This window comes from Zosterops lateralis (assembly GCF_965231275.1).
Source record: "Zosterops lateralis genome assembly, chromosome: 8".
Lineage (NCBI taxonomy): Eukaryota > Metazoa > Chordata > Aves > Passeriformes > Zosteropidae > Zosterops > Zosterops lateralis.
The window spans coordinates 13285240-13307078 of record NC_139768.1 but is presented as its reverse complement, the minus strand read 5'-3'; the positions used below and the strand labels follow the sequence as shown (position 1 = coordinate 13307078).

Here is a 21839-nt window from a genome sequence, read left to right as displayed (position 1 = left end):
TGTTAATAATGGCAGAGAGTGGCAAAGCCATCTTCTTCATTAGAGTGCTCAAAAAAGTCCTGGGATGTTTTTTCTCACTCCCAAAATGCAGCCTCCCACATGCACATCTGATAGGTGTTCTGCACTGAATAATCAGCCATTGTGATAATTGTGTCTGCATGAACCAGCAGCAGCCCTGCTGTGGAGAGGTGTCAGTCCCTTCCCACTGGCAGGAGGGCAGGTCTCAGAAAAGCTCTACCACCATCACAATTGAAAAATACAATCACATGAAGCATTTTACTCAAAGGCTGTTGATAGTTAATGAGAAAATATAATTAAAGCGTTTTTCTGACTCTAGTTTACATTTTTCAGTGTTTTCCTGTCTCTGTGAAGCTCATTAAGCTGTTTAAAATAAACAATTAAAAAGTATGGAATATTCATTATTCTCAGTGCAAAAAACCACATTGCCTGCAAATGCTGCAACTAATTACAGATCTGTCTTTTAACATAAAACTACTTTTAAAATTCTTTTTCATAAAAAAATTCTTTTTCTAAAAAAAAGAACAGCAACTGGACTTGCTGTCTATTAAATAGTAGAGTTCATATTGAGTAATATTCTAGAGGGGGAAAGCATATAAATCTCTAATATTATTTAAGAAAAATCTATAATCTAATAGATCTCCAGTGAAGTCTACTTATGGTGATATAAAAAGGAAAGTTATTGACCATTTATTCTAAACTATTATGTTGTCTTACATGAAGCACCTCACCTACACCTTATCAATCAGATCAATATTCAGATTATCTGTTTAAAAAGAAATTAAATTTCCAGAGATCGCCAGTACATGGGAATTTCATTAGCTTCAGAGTACTCTGCAGGGTCTGCTCTAATTAAATATGGAACAGAGCTGGGCTACATTTCAGTTCTTCAGGTTTTGAAAATTTTACTTCCCCTCTGAAATTGTGGAATGTTTGTTGGTGGGACTTGGACTATGGAAAAATTTGGGGTTTAAAGGCACTTTCAGATTCCAGTGAGTCAGATCCAAAAGAACACCAAGATTTTGCTGAATTGTCTTCAAAATAAGAAAGGTCACAGATGTAGAAAGAAATTATGAATCTCTTTTAATATCTGATATTTAAGAACTAATAAGATAAAGTATCATTAACAACACAGTCACCAGTAATCTCACACATATGCAAAAAATGCAGACTAAAATACTATAAATGCTAAAAATCACTCATGTGAAACAAAAAAAGAGAGCAAGATTCCCAACTAATATATGAGAATGATTCTCAAGAAAAAAAAATAATCAGGAAGACTGTGCTAGTTTCTGTTTACTGAACAGCTGACCCAATAACATTCAGCATGATTATCAGAGTACAAGTCATGCAGAAAAGCAAAACAAATTAATGGTCCCACGGGCTATTTCATACTATCCTGCTCATTTCAACAACAGTGTCCGAGCAGGTCCATTGCTATTTGCAAAACAGTCTTTAATAAACTCAGTTTAAGACTCTGCTAGAACAGAAATCACAAATATTACACCAAAAAAATTTTAAAATCTAATGTTTTGTAAAGAATTTGTTACAGCTTCATGAAAGACACTTGGCTTGCTGCCATGCCTACACTCACAACTTTGCTGTGAGACCTTGGAAAGCTGCTTCACACCTCCCTACCATTGTTTCTCTTGGCATCTTCCACTCACTCTCTATCAGGACTGTGAACACTCCAGGGCTTGCATTGCTTTCACAATGTGCATGATCTCAGGGTCCCTGCATAAACACTATTGCTAGAAATAAATGTTAGTTCCAGTTGCTCCTCATATCAATGAACAATAACAAGTTCATTTCTTGAAACAGAGTGGAATTCATGGGAAGTTTTTGTATTATTCCACATTATGTAAAAGGAAACAATACAAATGTGAAAAAATGTCTGCTGACACAGCACAGAAATGCAGTTAGAGTGTTAATCCCATAACAATGGCCTACATAATAGGTACACTGTGTAATAAGAAATATAAAATACAAAATGTATATTATGTATATTAATATGGTCAAAGAAAACATACACTATAATGCAAATTTAAACTGCTGAAAAATAAAGATGTATTTATATTCTGTATTTTAGTAAGCACTTTCCCATTTGTCTTAAAAATCTGAATACATATTTACTCCTTAGACCAAACGATCAATTCATTTTCAATGGGTATACACTTTGCAGACATTCACATCATAATTCAGTGATACAGACTGCAGAATTTTTACTGAAGCAAGCTACGTCAGTGGCACACTACATGTTATTAAGAGTATCCATTCAGTTAGTGGCTTTCTACTACACGGCTCCCAAGTTCATTATAAAAATAAAATTGAGGATCTTCTGAGGTATGTTTTAAAATGAAATAATAATAATAATAATAATAACTGATTAAGCCACTGGCATAACTGATACATTTTTCTGCAGATACAAAAGAAGAAATATTTCTTTTTTATTTTTCTCTAACATAGTGGAAAGGAAACCAGGCATCTTTCCCATGCTAAACATCCACATTCTCATTACCATGAGTAACAGCCAAAGCAAAGCAACATCCAGTAGCATTAGCAATAAGCCTCAGAATCACAGAACCATTTGCCTCTGACTTAATTAGTTTCTTCTGTAAGAATTAAATTGTATTTTCCTCACAGAATAATGTCTTTCTGAATTTTATTGCAGTCTGATATTAGTATTCAAATCCAACAACCCCTCCTGGGCACAGCAGAATGACTCCTTTTATTTTAACACAAGAAAACACAATGCAGCCTCCAAGTGTATATTTTCAGTGGGAGAGGGAAGATAGCTCCAAATAAGGCAGAGAACAATATTGTAATATTATATTGCAGAGTAACATTAATATTTAAGACAAACATAAAGGAAACTTGCTAAGGTACAGACTCTACTCAAGGATCTGCTCTTTTGTTTTGCAGCTTTACCCATCTGGGCAGGCACAGCTCAGCTGTGAGCAGGGTGATGGGTTCAGGTGCATTGCTGGACCAGCCAGGGCAGCCAGGGCTGTGTCAGGGCTCTCAGCCTGCACACCCCGAGGCCGTGGGACACAGGGCACTGGGACCAAACCCTGCACAAACACCGAGTCTGGAGCATTGCATTTCTACTCCATGAACTGAAACATGGCTCCACTGTCTACTCACTCCTTGGCCTCTGACATTCTTAGTGCATTCTTCACACAACAAGCCTGACTACACACCAGCTCATAAATTATTTGACTGGGATTTGCCCCATACTGAAGGAAAAAATGAAACTTTGGCATCTGCAACTCCTGTCAAACCTTCTGTAGCTTCTTCCATGTGTAAAACTGGTTTGTCATAACTTTGTGTAAGTTATTTTCTGGCTATTACAACAGACAGGAAACATGAGATATTTGACCATAGAAATTGCACCTACTATATTAAACCACCAGTTTTCCCTCATGAGTTCTCATCAAATAGCTGTGCTATTTTTTTTAATAAGTAGTCTTTCATGATGAAACATACACAGAACAGGACTCAGGATTAAAAAGGATCACTAATTATCAATTTCTTCAGAAATCAAGTCCTCAAAACTGCCTCTCCCAAGAAACCAGAACATCCAAATCCTGCTGTACCTACATTGCTGCCCATTAGTGACTGTTCCAATGTAATTACTACACTTTCTCAAACACAACTGCTGCTTATTTGAAAGGGGAACTGGATATAACATATCACGGCAAAGTCCATAAAAGGAAGAATCCAAGAGTTTATCAAAGAATGCATTGGCAAATAATAGCTTTGTACCCCTGTTATGGGCATGATCAGGAAACAAACTAACCAAAGAAAACCTGTAAGAAAAGGGAAGAAGCCTGACTCACAGAATAAGGTTGTCATAACAAAATGACATCAACACATAACTCAAGATGGTTTGGACCCAAATTTCAGGATGTATTGTATTGACCCAGGGAAAATCCATCATTTAATGGTTGGCTGCCCACAGCATGCACAAGTGGATTATACCAATGCTTCAGTGCATTTGCTAAGTGCTTGCACTGAAAAATCTGTTGGAATGCTTTTATTTGAGAACATGAATTACAGGATGAATGCAAAGCCAAGAAAACATCAGCAAATCTAAAAATCAGACTCCTGTGACATTAGGCAGACTGACTGGCAGTCCTCCAAGGCATAGGCCAGTTCTGGCAGTCCATAAACACCCAACCCTTCTGCTGTCGTTGCCAGCTTTGGCTGTGAGGAATAAGAGCAAGGGCCCTAAGGAGTTCCATTACAACTGTCGAGATGCTGATGCTAGACAGACTCATGTAATATAAACTTGCCCAGTTCCACCTCCAGAAACAAAATACAGCATCAACTCGGAGAAGTTACTCTGAAAATACGCTGAAGATTAAAAACTGACACCTTTGTCACCACAAAGCCCAATGTCTACCCAGACTCAGAAATGTTTGATATATAGGGTAACATAAAGGAATCTCAGTACTCCCATCATCCCACTTCTAATGTGTTCAGATAAACTCACCAAATACAGGCTGTACTTTGACATTAGGACTACTGCATTGCTAAACCTGGAAGTAATTTGGGGATTGCCTCTGTGAAACACAGGTATAACAGAAACTGCTCAGTGAATGTGGTCTAAATGCTAATGACAATTAAATCAACTCTGTGCCTTCTGGGAGCAACCATTTTACTTTGCCATTATCCATCACATTCCTTTTAATTTTTTGCCTTTAGAATATCTGACAAAATGTGGTAATATAGAAAATTCATCAAAGAGCCAGGTCCCACATTCTACTGTTATCAGGAAGTGTAGAACTATGACACTTACTTCCTATTTCTCCAAGAAGTTTGCTGTTTTACATAATGTTTCAGTCATACTATGTTTGGTCTGACATTTTCCCCTGCAGCAGCTTGTATTTGATATTTATAAACTGTGAAAAAAAATGGCTGCTTTCAAGAGGTTAAATGGTTACCATCACAGCCTTGTTTTTCTAGCAGGAGGTGAGGAAATACAGCCATTTCAAAAGAAGCAGTTTTGGGAATGTTGGAAAGGACCTCAGGAGGCCTCTAGTCCTACCTCAGACTCAAAACAGGGTCAAAATTCAATTCCTATCACGTTGCTCAAAAAGGGACTTTTTGTAAACAAGCAAACAGTTTAACCTACTTGATTACCATAAATAGTAACATATATTTGATGTATTTGCTGATTACTTCAAAGCATAACTACAAGCCAAATTTTAGGTTGTTGAATTTTTAACTGTGCATTCCCAGATCAAGACATTCTTGAGTTCCTTGTAGGTTTATCTTTAGTTCTGAATTCCCAGGGGTTTTAGTATTTACCTTGTAAAGGGTTTATATTCACAAATAACTGGTAGCTGTTGCTATTGTTTTTATATGGATCTTGCAAATAGTATTTTCTTGAAATATTTGTTTGTGTTTACAGGAACACACGAAGTAGAATAATAAAAATTGTAAATAATAACAAAATAAATAATAAAGCTTTAGAAAAATGAGAAGGTGTTTGATATTATAGTTGAAACATATGCATGTAACTATGCCAGATATATTTAGACTGCACTACATTAGAGTCTCTGAGAAATGTTTCCTTTTGAATAGTGGTCACTGAGTATTTAGAGCCAGCCAGGAGGAGCCATTAAGCAAAATAACTCCAGAGGAATTCAGATCAGAGGACTCAGACTCTCCATACCCTCTGAAATGCGTAATTTTAACTAGGATATATGGCAGTCTCCAAGATTTCTATTTTAACTAGACAATTCAAAGGGTGTTTTGTGATGTTAATTAACATGCAGTCTGCTCAGCTGTGAAAATCTGAAGTTTAGAACCATACTTTGAAGAACTGAACACTTGGACAAACCAAAAGGCAGCACAGCAGCTGTGAAGAACCTTGGACTCACCTAAACCAAACATTTGTTTATCATACTTTCAGCTTGTCAAATAAGACTGTGATGAAAGGCTAAAAGAGTTTTTGGAATGTTATTCTATCATTTGTTTTAAAAATTCATGTGTTTACAATCTATTAATGTATTTAAAGATCCACTGTGTTAAGCTTTCAGCAATACTTAGAGGATGCAATTAAGCTTGCACTCAATTTTAATTTAGGTATGGCAGATTTATAACTTTTTTAATTGTTATTATGCTGCCTGTTTACTCATGAATTTGCTAAGGGCGCCACAGAAAATACTGAGGCAAGTATTATAGTAATTATTCTAATTATACTACTTTTTATTTTATGGATAGAATAAATATTACCGTGAATTTCTTGTTGTAGTTATTTAAAGTTGTCTTCCTCTGGCATGAATACTGAGATACTTTTGTTGCAGTAAATGCTGGCATTTCCAATTCAGGTGTATTCAGAGGAGGAGATTGGCATTGCTCCTAACAAGGGTAAAAAAAAAGAAGAGTTAGTGACACACATGGCAATAGCTTAAAAACACAAAAAAAGTACATTTCATGAGCCAAAAATACAAACCCTTGAAGAGCAGGAAAGAAAATAATAATGCTCCTGTCATTCTCTTATGAAAAACAGTTGATTTCATATTGGCTGGACTGACAGTATATTTTATCTGGTGATTGCTGGGATTTTTGATTTTCTGCAGTAAATTCTTGCAGGGAGTTTACAATGGCATTGCCATTAAAAAAAAAATAAGTCTTTCTAAATGTTGTGTGTCTCTACTACTCTCACTATTGCAGTAAGTTTGAAAAACTACAAAGCTTTAAGAGTAGATAAGCTCTAAAACACAGAGTTTTCACAGAAAACAATAGATTATTCAATACAAGATTAGGGATATTAGACTAAAGAGAAACATTCAATTGACTTTTTCAAGTGTCTAGCTAAATTCAGTAGTGGAGGAAAAATTGTTGTTTGAATTGGAAATAGAGTTTTCTCCCCTCTTGAAGGTAAAATGATAGAAATTTTTTCCTTTGGATTTAATTAATTAAGCTAAATGTTCAATATTGGAGTCATTTTAGAGTGAAGGAAATGTTTATGAACAGCTACAGAAGAGTAATCACCATCCTTTTTTCACCCAACAGCCAGCTGGTGTTGTGGTTTCTCCCTTTGGCCAATTCCCATAGATGCTGATACAATCCAGACATTTTTCCACATTCACTAAAGCAAGGAAAAGGAGGCAGATGCCAAGACTTGAATGGGCATTTCCTAATCTCCAGGCTGCCTCCATGCTCATTCACTTTTCACCTCATTTTGTTCCATGCAAAATAGACCAAAGTCATACAGGTTTGTGGGCAACCTACCCCTGAAAGATGGGAATTCTCTTGAAAGGCAGGATTCAGAGACATATCCCCATTGGGAAAAGAGAGTCCTGAGCACAAGCCCTCAACATGGGAATGTCCTGACTAGGAAGCACCTAGAAAAAGGCAACCTCACACTGGTTTTCTGCACTTTATATATCCAGTCCTTCAATTCCTTTACTTTCTTCAATGTGCCAAATTTGAAATACCTCAGAAACATGAAGTACCTTTAGCAGTTCTCTGTATTTTTTTTTTTTTTTGCTGTTGGTTCTTTTGCTTGAAAACTTTTGGCAGATGTGTCAAAACCTTTTCCATTGCACTGTCCAAAAGCCACAGGGAAAGGGTTCAATAATAACAACAAAAATATCATGAAGATACATATAAGAAATTTTCTCACCAATAATTGAATGATGAGCCCTTTTTCCCCTGTATCCAATCGCACAGACAGAAGGCTAGAAAACTATAAGCACATGTGTATCTTCATAACCATGCCCCCAATTATAATTTCATGCTAAATTGCCTTTGTATTTGATACAAAGAAGTTAAATAACAGCATTCACACACAGAGGAAAGGTATTTTCCTGCACAACTGAAGGAGCAGTGAATTATATGGTGGTTTTCATAGCATACCCTGAAAGGAAGAAAGCTATTTTATGTGTAAGACCAGTCTTGGGAATAACCAAAATGGGTTTCAGTCAGGACAACAACACAACTCATCCACTTTTGCACACATTCATTAATTATATTTTCAAATTGATTTTAAATCATATAAACTATGATTGATTAGTGCTAATATACTGCTTGAAATGATAGTGCCAGCTGCAAAGACTTTGAACAAACAGAACATTACAGAATAGAATTTTTAATAAGCTGTTATCTTCACTAAGACACAGACACACACAAGAGCAAGAGCCCAACACGCAGCATTAGCTGGTATTGTGGAGGAAGGCAAAACTAAAGCAGAAAATCTATGCATTTAAGAGTGTGATAGACTGGGCATAAATATCCTATTCCTGCCTGAGCAGAGATATTTGCGCATTTTCCTTAACCAGTAAGAGTTTTTAGTCAAGTGGACTAGAAGAAATTTTGGATAGAAATTAACAGCAAAAACATCTGACAAAGAGTAATTACTACCATCTGATTTGCAGGAAATATTATGTTGCCTGCATGTGAACTATAGAAATGACCTACCTGAGCTGAATTGATACTGCTGTTTGGTGGGAAAACCTGATGGGGAAAAAATCGTTTGTACAGATTACAGGGCAAACCTAAACTTCCATCAATAGCAATTACAATGTAGAACAGGAATCCTGGAAACTCATTACATTAAAAATAATTTCTAGTACTGGGAAGAAACAACTACAGATAAGAGAAAAATGGAAAAGTATAAGTTTTTTTTTTTTTTTTTTTTTTTTTTTTTTTTTTTTTTTTTTTAGATAATTCTACCTTAAAATGAAATTGAAGTGCACTGCACTGAAAAACCACAGGGGCAACCACTGAAAAATATCCAAATCTGTAGGCTACTTAATCACTAGAGCTAGTAAGAGTTTCTACCCACATCCAGGCTGCAGTGAATGTCACTTGCTACTGTTTCACGGTGACATTTTCCACATGGCATAAGCAGGAGAAACAGCCTTTACCAGTAGCACCAATTTGTAAAGCAGACAGACTTACAGACTTGGCTGCAGAATTAATCTTGTGGGGGACTATTTTGCTCTTTGTCAAATTATTTTTTAACACACCAAGAAGTGTAATGGCAAAGGGAAATAACAGGGAGAAAATGAAGCAGCAGAGAATGAAGTGCACAGAGACAATCAGCCAGCAGCTCTGTAAAGCCCAGGCAGCACTGACCAAATAATAAAGTCCTCTGATATCCAGTATTTTCTGAAGAGAAGGCAGACAGTTGATAAGTTTCATTTTTATTTCCTGAGAAACTCTGACTGTCAGTATGAGAGATTTCTTCCATTACTTACGGCTTCTCTCTTTCACAATGAAAAAGAGTGAGATGCTTTCCTGACACATGAGAAGACAAAGGATCAAAAGATGGCACTTTCTTTCCCTAATGTGGAGAAAAATCCTTTGTTCAAATAAATAAATCTCTTTTCCTTTCTAGGGAAAAAAAAAAAAAAAAATAAAAAAAACAAGCTCCCAAACTAATTAGCTAACTTCTTCTAGGTTCTGACTGAGGAAAAGGCAGAAGACATGCAGTCACAGCACAGTTCTTCATGCTGCTGAGTGTGCAGCAATCGCTACAGAACTCTTCTCTTTTTATCCCTCTGAAAGCCTCCCCTCTGCCTCTTTCTCTTCCATAACACAGGAAGCATCAGGACTTTCTAGCACATGGGGATACCCTTGTGTAACTATTAATGTCCATGTCCTGCTATTGTCAAGGATACCCATCTGCTTGCAGTAGGAAAGTCGTCTCCGGACAAGGGCTGACCTTTGCCACAGAAATATTTTGCTTCCCTTTTAAAGCAGATATTTGGCTACCATATTTCCAAAGCTTATTAAACTAAATGATGGCTACTAACCCTAAAAGTCAACTGTGACTGAATGAATCAATAATAATTCTGTCCATCTTAAATCTGGTCAACCAACCTTTTATTCTCTATAAATCAGTAATATCAGAGCATCTCTTGGATCATTCACTACCACAGAAAGATGTACTTTAATGACAATTGTAATTAGGATGTTAGCTAATGGTCTGTAACTCTGACTTTATTCCCCTTGTTTCGCATGGAGAAGGGCATTTCTTTTTACTAATGCAGTAAAACAAATGTCCTGAATGAAGCATAACCTTCCAAATACTGTAGGATCTGAAAGATCAAATCTTACTGCTATTGATATTAATGGGAATTTGACCACAAAACTACATGGAGACATGATTTCACCCAAAACATTCCCCCTCTGCAATCCATTCCTTTTACTTCAAAACTTTCATGATCTAGCTTGAGTTCAAGGTTTGTTAATTCACTTTCATTTCACAAGCCTGACATAACGAACCAAATTTGTCTTCAGTGAAATTCCAATTAAATTACATTATGTATGAGTTCGGTCTAGTACTTAAAAAGAAAATTAACCTTTACTTCAATCTTTCCTCATTTCTCAAGGCAGCAAAGAGAATTAGCATGGTGTCACTGGAACAATAAAATTATTTTTAAATTTGCTACACTCCTAGAATTCTTGTTTTCTCCTTGTTTGTTTTACAAAAATGTTTATTACTTTAGAGCAACTATATAATTAAGGTTGGTCTTAACTGTAAGCCTTAAAAATAACAGTATAGCTGTCATGGGCTTCCTTATTGTACTCTATATTTATTAGCCTGAAATCTTTATGTTTCAATAAAAACAGAAGCTTTTACTTGCATAGCCAGTCTCAAAGTATAATAACATTCTCCTGACAGTGCCGACACCTTTTTCAGAAGTTTATGCTCCACCAATATTCCAAAAGGAGTTTTATATAAAATTAAGGCAGTTGCCTTCTCATTGACTTAAAAAAAATTTGGAGGGATTTTGGAGAAAGACAAAGGTGTTTCTTGCTTTGGAAAGAAAAAGAAATTATAAAAACATATTTTCTGAGCTATCTTTATCTATTGGTCTCCTCATATTATTGAAAATAAGAGTGTACATAAAAGGTAATTTACTTTAAATGCTCATGTAAAACTCTCAGGGATGTTCACAAGATTTTGTTCATGGTTTTGATGCATTACTTGTTTAGAGAACTTCTTTGCATTTATTTATATTTATATATGTATTCATATATATATATATAATTTTTATATTTATATGGCCTGTAAGATAAAATAAAGCAGTAGTTACAAGGCTTCCTTTTGGTTCTTTTTTCTTTTTGTATTAATTTCTTTGGTCTGTTCTCCCTCCAGCAGATTCACTGAAAAATGTTAAAAATTTATTGCAGAAATATATCCTTGGAAGGATTTAAAATACAAACACACATTCTGTCATGGAACCGTGCTGAGTCTGAGAGCGACAGCTCCATCTGGTGTATTCACTCCCCCCTCCCCCCAACCCAAACTGTTATTAAACAGTAATTCTTGTATGTAAAAAACCTGGAAAATATTTTCTGGCAATGAAAATGCAACATGACTGGAAAAAAAAAACAAACAGGAGCTACAGTTTTCCTTGGAAAAGGATGATATTTATGAATCATTCTTCATAATCTAAATACCAAAATGAAGAAGCAGCAAACAGCACAGTGTTCCTGTTAAATATTCAGGCATTCTGTGCCTCAGAGGAGGGAACATGCTGCACATCCTGCCATGGTCCCAGTGTGGTCACAGTTCATGCAGAGCCTAATCCAGACCCTCAGGAGTCAGCAGGAATCCCTCACTTTACTTCAGAGAGCTTTAGATCAGACTTGTAGCTCTCCTGACATGTGAATTAATTTCTTTGCCGGTGCACATGAAACCCATCACAGCGAGGCTTGGGCAGGGCAGAGCGAGGGAACAGCTTCATCCAGTGCTGGGCCCATTTCACAGCTCAGTGGCACAAGCTGGGCACACCTGGCATCCCCACCAAACCCCCAGCACTCACAGTCAGTCTGTGTGAGGTACTGAGTAGCCCTGCTCCTCACTATGCTCCAATCTGAGAAATTAGGAGATAATTTGTCAAATATAGATCAGAGGAAAATGTCACCATCCATCGCTTCAAGGTCAAACACCATGCATCAAATAACCAACCTGCCATCTACAATATCCTCTGATTTGCAGCTTCTATTGAGAGATAGAATATAATAAAACTTTTTTTCATCTTAGCACAATTTTAATTGATGTGCCAAATCTGTAAACACATATCCACAGACTACATCAGTCTTCTCTTCTCCTCCAAGGGCCCAGCTGTTACCTGATCACCCTGCTACAGCAAAAGTTATATTTTTGCATTGTTTTGAGGAGGCTAAGTATTCCACCAACAGCCCATTGAAATACATTGTTCTCACTGGGATATTTACCATTATAGTGATTGATGTGTTTGAGCAAACACCACAAGTACCAGAACAGCAACAAGTTCCTCATTGATGGATATTGCAGAGGAGCTGGGGCTGTTCTTAAAGCTCCAGGGAGACCTAACAGCAGCCTTCCAGTAATTAAAGGGGCTACAAGAGAGCTGGAGAGAGACTTGCTACAAGGGCACAGTGATAGGACAGGGTGTAATTAATCTGTCTTACCATGAGACGGTACTTCATTTCTGAATCAACTGGTCTTCCAGCTTCCATGCAGGCTGTAAACCAGGAGATGTCCAGTAGTTCAAACCTAGAACTGTCACCCACAGCCTGTCCTTTCAGCCAGTCCAGCACCTCCAGGTAAGAGTTGTTCTCAGCCACAATATGAGTGACAGAATCACTGTCAAGAAGTACACAAAAAGTTTTCTTTTTTTCTTTATTTTTTTTCTCACTGAATCCAACTGTACACAGATACAGAGCTGTTATTTCCGTATTTACTTACCATCCACTTCCTGAAAATTGTGGTGTATATTGTATGTTAGGATGTGGGAAGCACTTAAGTTTTCATATCACCATATATTTATTCTGGTCACTGACTTTGCCTTGAGTGAATACTATAGTTTGACAGCTCCTGTAAGTGCAGTATTTTCTTTCTTGAAGGATCATTTACCTTCCATAGACACTAACCTAATACATATTCTTTGCAATTCTGAAAATATTTAGCTTATGGAAGCACTATCATAATTAAAAGGCTGCTTGACAACACCTGACGCCTCTTCCCAATATTCCTCATCAACGAGTGAAAGCTTTGCAACATTAAAAAGTCAGTTAACAATAATTATTTAAAACTTTACAGGTAGTAATATCTTTCTGGATACTTAAGTTTTCTGTACTTACATGAAGCCGTTCATTACATATAGCATTGCCAAATGATCATGAATTAAATCTTATGAACTATGTGTTCCATCTAAACACCATTTCCTTGCTGCTAAGCCAGTATAACAAAACTGATGGTTTAGTGAATACAAAATTTATAGCTTGAATTGTTAATCAGTACATTATATGGTGTACATTGCCTAAAAATACAATAGCACAGATGTTATTGCAGTAAATTTCAGTTGTTGTACTCAAACAACATTGGAAAGGATCAGCTGATTAAAAGGTGATCCTTTCAAAGATTAAAAAGACACTTCTGTACTCGTCACAGGAAAATAATGGACAGGGACAAAGTCACATTTCAAGAGAAGATTAGGTGCATACATCTGTAAGTTTCTATCTGGCCTGCTGATGTTTCTCAGCAAGTTTAGAAAAATACAGACTTGGTAGGAAATTTTGAATGATTCAGAGTGTTCCCGCTCCCTAAGCATCCAAAAGGGATGGTGTCACAAAAACATGAGAGAAAGGAGAAAGTTCCCATCAACATGTAGGACTTAATTATCTAGAAAATATAGTCCAACATTAATTTCTATCAGGCAACAGATTCCTAAACTCCTTGTGGGAAAGGCACAGACAGCCAGTGTCACCATTTGACATTATTTTTACAGAAAGAAAGCTGGAGTTGGAATATAAATTGTCTTGATGGCAGCCACATCCATTTGAAAGTCTCTGACTTTCTGCCAGCCCATGGTGGTGACAGCCTTCTGCATACACAGTAAATTTCCAGTGGACCTGACAGATTGCTCCTCTGTAACACCTTGAGAAGTTGAGCCATCAGCCTGTCAAAGCAGAGAGGACACCACTGGTGGAGATTGCTGGTTAGCATGGATTTCAAACCATGATGTGTGCTGTTAAAGGCAGACTGCCCAACATCTCAAAGCAAATTACCTTCCAGAAAACCAAGAAAATCCCTTGGCCTATCTCTGTGATTCTTATTCAAGTGAGTAATCACCAATTTCAGTAAATCATGAAATCATAATGACAAATACTGGAATCGTTCCATAGAAAACTGCTATCAATTAACTCTCCAATGTAATAAACAGACTGTCTTTTGGAACCATAAGATACTGAAAGGACTGTGCTTCAGAAATGTGTCATGCTGTAGCACAATTTTTTTCTCTCCATATAGTGGAACTTGTAGAGCAGACTCCATTGAAAAAGAATAAACCCCAATTTATTTTTTTCTAAAATACTACAAACACAGATTAAGTGAATCTCCATGAAATACTGTTGGGTTTATTATTATTTAACCCTGCTAGGTCCCACTTTAATTAAACTGTCACATCTTTATACTTGAGTTAAAAAAAAAAAAAAAAAAAAAAAAAAAAAAAAAAAAAAAAAAAAAAAAAAAAGTTAGAGACATAGAACTTCTGCTTCCTGTGGTTTATTTCACTTCATGAATATAAAATATTCATATGTTATGTATTTGTACCAAGCTGCAGAGCTGGGAACTTTGCCATAACTATGCTCACAGCAGCAGTTTAGCTGCTGTGCTCCTGTTTCCTCTCATACCTGTACAGCTGTGCTATTTTCTTGGCACAGAACATAACAAATTTAGCATTTCCTCTGGCATTTTCAAAAGCAAAAATTAACAGTTAAATAGTTTTGTGTTATCCAGTAGCAGCTAAGCTGAAATTAAACATAACACCTGCCTCATACAACTTACAGAAAATCTGAAATACTAGCAATAAATAACGTGTGTCAAAGCAGCGCAGATAAAGCATTGACACAATTCTCTACAGATTATTAATGTAAGATGCAGAACAGCACTCAGCATTTCTTTTTTCCCCAGGAATTCTATTAGTTTTTCATCAGATGCTAATTGTCTACTTCTGTTCAATACCTTCTTGAATCTTGCTTTACAAATTATCTCACCCTCCCTTCTTCCTCAGACTTTCAAAGCTCACGGGATTGAAAAAAGTCTGTGGAAATAAACTTTTACAGGGAGGACCCAGTTGTATACTCTCTTTGCACAGATCCAGAGAAATGATCAATACTTGGTTTTCTTTCAGCTTTTCAGTGAACCTATATAATGATGCAGCTTTTGGAAAACTGCATAATGGCATAACCGGCACTTATGTAAAGCACTGTTTGGAGGAAGGCTTCCTTCAGAATGAGTTGGTTCACTGAAACCAGACAAATCTGAATCTGGAGTATGTTTTCACTCTCAAATGCCACATCTGTGGTATTTTCATCCTAAGATTTTTCTCCACTGCTGTTCCAGATTGTACCAAGCCATAACTTTAAGACTCACATCAGAGTAAAAAAGTTAAATACTATAATACCAGAGATGATGTAGACAAATGCCCCCCTCAACCCATTACAACTTCCATTCCTGCATATTTAACTTTTGTTCATTTTTGAAATTGGCCATTAAATTCAGATTAATCTTAACCTGACTTCAAAGAGGAAATAAACAATAACTGATTCAGATGAGCTAAAGACACAATTTATATGCAGACACATGATAATTGACAGATTTAAGATAAATTAGAAATGCACATTTTAAAATTAGAAATTTTGCTAAGTTTTGCGCTTTCCCTGCTCCCTGTCTAGAAGGCAATAGAAATAAACCATATACTAGGAACACCCACTGAACTCTAGAAACATATTTATAATGGAAAAAGCCAAGTATATCCACCAAAAACACAGGCAAAAGCTTCAATCACAGTCACTTGCATGACTATATTTATTGAATTAGAAGGCTGCAAACAGCATTACTACACGTTATTTCAAAACATAAACATTTTCCTACCTTAGCTCACTTTCTACTCTGAAACCTTTTCTTCTTCCCAGTTCCATCAAAAACATCCTCCTGGTCATCCCCATCTTCCTCTGCATAATGAAAATGACGAAGTTACTGAACTTTATTTCGTAACTGCAGGAAGGTTTTGGGGAATACAACTCTTTCTGCCTCTTCCTCTGGGAGATCCCAGCTAGAGCTTTGAATCTATCCATTATGCAAGGTAGAAGTGCTTTCACTTGGGTAAAATAGAGGTAAGGTGCTTTCTGCCAGGCAACAGCTGCATTTGGTGTCACCACCCATTGAAGTAATTTTCTTGCTTCTCCTCTGAAACTAAAAGCAGGTGCTACACAAGCAGAAACATCACTCCCTCTCTACCAGCTGGGCCTTCTTCAACAGAAATACTCCAGGCAGGTGCAAAAATGCTTTCATTCCTTAAAATGAAAATTCCATTGCCTACAATGACTATCCACACAATATTGATCAGCCAAATCATCTCAAAATTTCAACCAGGTCTTCAGCTGACTGAATGGCTCAGTTCCACCTTTTTGCTTTTAAGCACCCAGTGACCTCCAAACAGATACAGAGGAGACTGTGGAGGCCATTTACCCTCCTCATCTAGAGGAGTTCTGCTCATCGCAGAACTACAACAAATTTTTTTGCCTGTGTCATGTTGGATCCACTTCTGTATCTCCCTGAATTTCCATTAGAGCAAGGTGAGAACAAAGAACCAGATTTACAGCATCTGCATGCACTCCAGCACAAATCTGCTTCAGTGGTAAATGTCTCTATTCCCATGCCAAGCTGGATTTTCATTTTTAACATAGCAGAGAATTTGTATTTTACCCATCCTTCACCACACATCAGAAATGTAATATGTTAGAATTCTCATTGCTCATGTTCAGGAGGGGAAGCAAAGTGGAAAAATCCCTAAGTCAGATCTATCAATTATATTTTCAGTTATTTTATCACAGATGGATATACAAACTGAGTTTCAGGAAAATGAGTCAAAACCTGTTTCATGCAATTATGGCCCTGAGTTTAATTTTAAACTGTAAAAGTATTGCTGACATTTTCTGGGCCCTATAGCTCTTGCTGCTTCAACTGTATTATTGCAGATATTAAAAAAAAAATCTTTTCATTGGAATAGAAACTAACCATCAAAAATTAATATAGAGCTTTCAGCTCTGGGGCTCTTCCTGAGGCTATGGAAAAAATATATACATAGTGCAGTATATGAATTAGACTGGATTCATTTCTTCCCTTGCCTAGGGACAACCCAGAAACCAAAATATCTATTCCTCTTTTGGATTTATAATATTAAAATTGTCAAAATAAATAATTTCAAGGTTATTTTGAAATTATATGAGATATTTTCAGGGGAACTGGAAAATGGGCAAGCTGGCTTTAGGAGGCTTAAGCAAAAGAATAGCAGCAAGGAAGCAAAAAAAAAAAAAAATAGGAATGGATCTGGCATTAAGGCTGAGCAATCTATTTTGGTTGTTCCATGTCTTCTTTCCAGACTACTAATGAACCATTGAACACTGGTCACTTCCCTGTTTATAGCTTTCCTAGGCTTGGTAAAACACATCATCTCAATCCCTACAAGGAATAATGTATTGGAGAACAGATTCTTTACATATGTTAAACAAAGTTTTATTTTATGTTATAATTAATTCAGTGCTCTAAAACATGTAAATATAATTTTCCCCAGTGCAACATCAATATGCTCAGTGCCAGTAAAATCCTTCTGGCATGAATTACAAGTTTTTATTCCTTTGTGTTACTGTTATAACTCTTAAGCCAGATTTTCGAGGGTATTGAGGTGCCAAGAAGCTGCAAACAGAGACCTAGAGGGATTTTCAAAATATCTAAGCAAGCTAGGCAGCTCCTTTGGAAATCAATTTCTGGCTTTGAACCTAATGCAAAGAGATTTTCTCTAATAAACACAGTATAATATGAAAAATTCTCTGCCAATGATGCAATTTTATTTAATGTACCTTCTAAAATTAACAGGATTTCCATATCCCAGATGAGTGAATTACTTATTCTCCTACAATATTATATCATAATATTTTTGACAGTACCACAGAAAGAACATGCATTAGAGAGAAAGCAAATACAACAGAGAAAAAGCATGTCTCTTATTCATGACAAAGGAAAAGTACACTGTTATCTGAGTCAAGACACTACATATGATTTGTGGCCTAAAACTACAGAAAATCACAGAAATTTTCCATCTCATTACAGTCTCATAGAGTTCAGAGTATTTCACATTCCTTGAGGGAAATCTGAACAAACTTTTATGTTCTTGCTATGGATCACTTTTTGCGCACTATCAAAAGGCAAAGATTAAGGATTCAATACAAATACTGATGGCCATTTAAGTAAACATTTTTCATCACTTGTGATGTGGGTGCCAACAACAGCATCCCAAACTCCTCTGAGGCACAGAGTACTGATCAGCTTCAAAGGGAGGTTCTTTGATAGGAAAAGTGCTGCAAAGTACAGCTCTTCTGAATTTCAGTATCCACATATGCTTTCAGTGCACGTTCTTGATTACTGTCAGTCTTTCAGTGCCCTGCTGTCATGTGAGCTGCATTGTAAATATTTTATAAAATAGTATCTGTCCATTCATGTAGCTTTTATGAGGAGAATTGTGAAATTTGCTTTTAATATATAGTTATGATCTGCTAACCTTCAGAGAAAGCATCTCTCAAAGACCTACAATAAAAATCAGAGAAATTTTTGGATGCTTTCTTATTTCACACAGGCTTAACAGCACATCATGCAGTGTTGTTTCACAAAGATTAATTTTCCTTAGCTTTTTCATTTAGTAATTTTTCTTCAGTTATTCAGTATTTTCTAATGAAACAATCCATGGAGGTTTTTTTATGCTTCTCACATTTGTTTTTGTCTAGATATTCTCATTACCACTCTCCTGCTTGAATTCTGGCTTTCTCAGCTGCGAAGCATTTCCTTTGTCATTTATACCTGTTCTACCAATTTCTCAGTGCCCAAAAATCATACAGAAGGTGTTTTTCATGGTTTAACAATGAATTCTCCCACATCCTTTTTTATAGTCTCAAGCTGCAGCTGAGGAGATTCAGGTCATTAGGAAGAATTTCTTCACAGAAAGTGTGATTAAGCATAGGAATGAGTGCACAGGGAGGTGGTGGAGTCACCACCCTGGAGGCGCTTAAGGAAAGACTGGATGTGGCATTTGGTGTCATGTCCAGTTGACAAGGTGGTGTTCAGTCAAAGGTAGGAGTCAATGTCAGAGGTGTTTTCCAGGCTAATTGATTCTGGGATATATATATACTTTGACCCACTAGAATGTTTTTAGGGGGCAGTTCTGAGGTATAGGTGCTTGAATTATTCCCAACAAAGATGATAAACTCCATAAGAAACCATGCTACCAAGAATTTCAAAAAAACTTATTAAATGGTGGTATGCTTTGAATGTAGTCACTTGGCTGTATGATGCTATTTGGCATATAAAGTAAAGTAGACTTAGAAAGGATACTAAATTTTGTAGCTGTTGTCATCAAATGTACAATACTTCTGATATATATGGTCAAAAGAGCTGATTATCTTTTTTTTTCCTACCTAAGTAACAATGAAAATCTGAATAAAAATAATTTATTTGGCATCATCTCTCAAATCATTTGAAGAGCTGACAGCTTGTTTAATTTACTGCATATACAGGTATTCTAGAAAAGTGGTTTTTTTCCTGAGCCCTTTCTGAAGAAACTAGGGACGAGCAATATTATAGTTCTGAATAATTAAATAGAGCAATAGGGTTCTCCCTTACAACACAGAGAAAAAGTAATTGGTGACAAATCCTAACAGGAGGTGTTTCCCACTCACATCAATATGCCTATATTCCCTGGAAACTATTATTTTCACTCATCCTTCAGTCTCTCTGCTCTGTAACAAGGTTTACAATTGTTCTCTTTAGTAACTCTGCGTACGGTAGTTGATTCTCCTTGTTGTGATTATTATTGGACTATTCTTTGATTTTTGTGCTGGTACATCAATGGTTTTCTTTATACTTAGTCTCATGAGAGCCTTGTGAACCTTTAGCAACAAGCAGAGACATATCTGCATAATCCCATCAATATACATGGCCAGGCAGCTCCTTGGACAGTTACACATCTCTTCCAAGCATAGTTTACAAAGGTAAATCTGCCTGAATTTTGAGCAGCATTTATTTAGCTGGCCCCATTTATCTCACTGCTAGTATTAAAGACATTTCCATTAACTAGGAAATACCAAACAAGGTTCCAGAGATGAGGAGCTACACAAATGACATTACACAGTCTAAATTAAGGCAGCTGTAAATATTATTTATCTCAACAATGACTCAATAACGTTTCTGTGGACATTTCAGAAACTTCTTATATAGCCATATAATAGCAGAAATAAACACTGCTAAATTATAATAAAATTGTAACATTGTTATAACAATTCTTATCATTCTTGATCTCTAAAGAATACTTATGTCCTCTTCTGCTCCTCTAGTAGGACACTGCAAATAAAACATCTAAATTGTTCATTTATCTTCTTTTAACTCGTTGTTATAATAGTTACTAGGTGGTAGAATTGATGCACCTTGCAATGGCACTGCTGCGTTTCCAGACCTACTTACATTACAGAACACACAAACAGCAGTGTGTGTGAGATTTATGCCTTCTAAAGGTAGTAAAGCATGATGCATTTAATAAAGATAGATGTACCTAAGCCAAAATAATGAAAACTAGGAAAATACTATTGACATGATTCACAGAAATCTTTCAACTATACTTTCAATTTTGAGTAGTGCAGGAAAGTTCCCACACCATCAAGCTGAGCACATAATCTGACCAAGTAATAGAAAAGAGAGAAGAAAGTAAGAATAAGTACCATAGATAATGTTGTTGCAAAAGGAAGAAAAACTTATGAATAATATTATACAAAATGCCCCCTTCTTAAGAGTTTATGCAAGTCAAACCAAGATAAATTTTATCTCAGTTTTTGTCTATTGAGCAAAAGCAACAGGTAACACCTAACAGCACAGTGAGGCCTGGCAGAGCTCTTTCTGCACACTCCACTGAAATGAGCTGTAGGAAAAAGTCAGAGCCAGCACCAGAGAAGTTGAAGGAATTGCTGATGAGGATTAGACACATCTTTTTTTATCTACAGAGAGAAAACAAAACAGATGTTCATCCAAGTGATGTGTTGTGAATTTGCAGGTGAAGGAAAAATCAATTAGAAGCCTTTTTTTTTTTTTTTTAATCCTAGAAATTTGAACTGAAGGAGCCTGAAAAGCAGAGTGGAATGGAGCAGAATTGTCACCTTTTTAATTTATTGAGGTGCAGTGTTCCACTAATGCAGAACTAATTACAGCAGAAGTAACCTAGCTGGGTAATTAATTCATAGCAGAAAATTTTAGCATCAGGCAGCAGGATTTTTTTAACACAAAACAGCCCATGACACAGTTTCCACAAAAAGCACACTTTCCATTTCTTACTGACTTCACCTAATAATTTGGCAGTTGCCTGGAGTATCACAAAATACAGAGTTTTTATTTTGCAGTGTGGATTTGATGGCCCTGCTTTTAATTGCAATGAAGGTTAATTTATTTCCAACTGCATAAAAAATTATTTGTCCAAGCTATGAGCAATTCTTTTTCCAGGCTATCTCAAGGTTTGCTTCCATTGTTTCACCTTGCAGAAAACTCAACATTACTAAGTCAATTCAAAATTGCAACAGCCCCTAGAAACTGTGCCCCAGTGTAGCGCTGCATACCTACTTAGCAGTGAACTTACGTTGGTTGATCTTTATAAAAAAAAAATTGTCTATAGAACATTTTTGAAAAGGCATCCCTTAGAGTCATCTTTCCAACTCCTTAAATGATAGGTGCAAGTCTCATGCCATTATTTATGATGCACACCTGCTTATTA

At 36.3% G+C, this 21839-nt stretch overlaps 1 protein-coding gene across 11 annotated transcripts in view; it reads right to left on the bottom strand.

The window, feature by feature from the left end:
* DNTT (DNA nucleotidylexotransferase) overlaps positions 1 to 21839 on the bottom strand; it is a gene marked incomplete at its 5' end in the record, with an annotated part of 139241 nt that overhangs the window by 60418 nt on the left and 56984 nt on the right. For 10 of the 11 annotated variants that reach the window (XM_083866594.1, XM_083866595.1, XM_083866593.1 and 7 more), the window contains 3 exons: positions 6262 to 6387; positions 12442 to 12616; positions 15908 to 15987. In XM_083866594.1, coding sequence (XP_083722720.1) covers positions 6262 to 6387; positions 12442 to 12616; positions 15908 to 15981 — 375 coding nt within the window. Of the gene's footprint in view, positions 1 to 6261; positions 6388 to 12441; positions 12617 to 15907; positions 16111 to 21839 lie in introns of those variants that run through there. The other variant, XM_083866586.1, reaches the window with a different exon arrangement.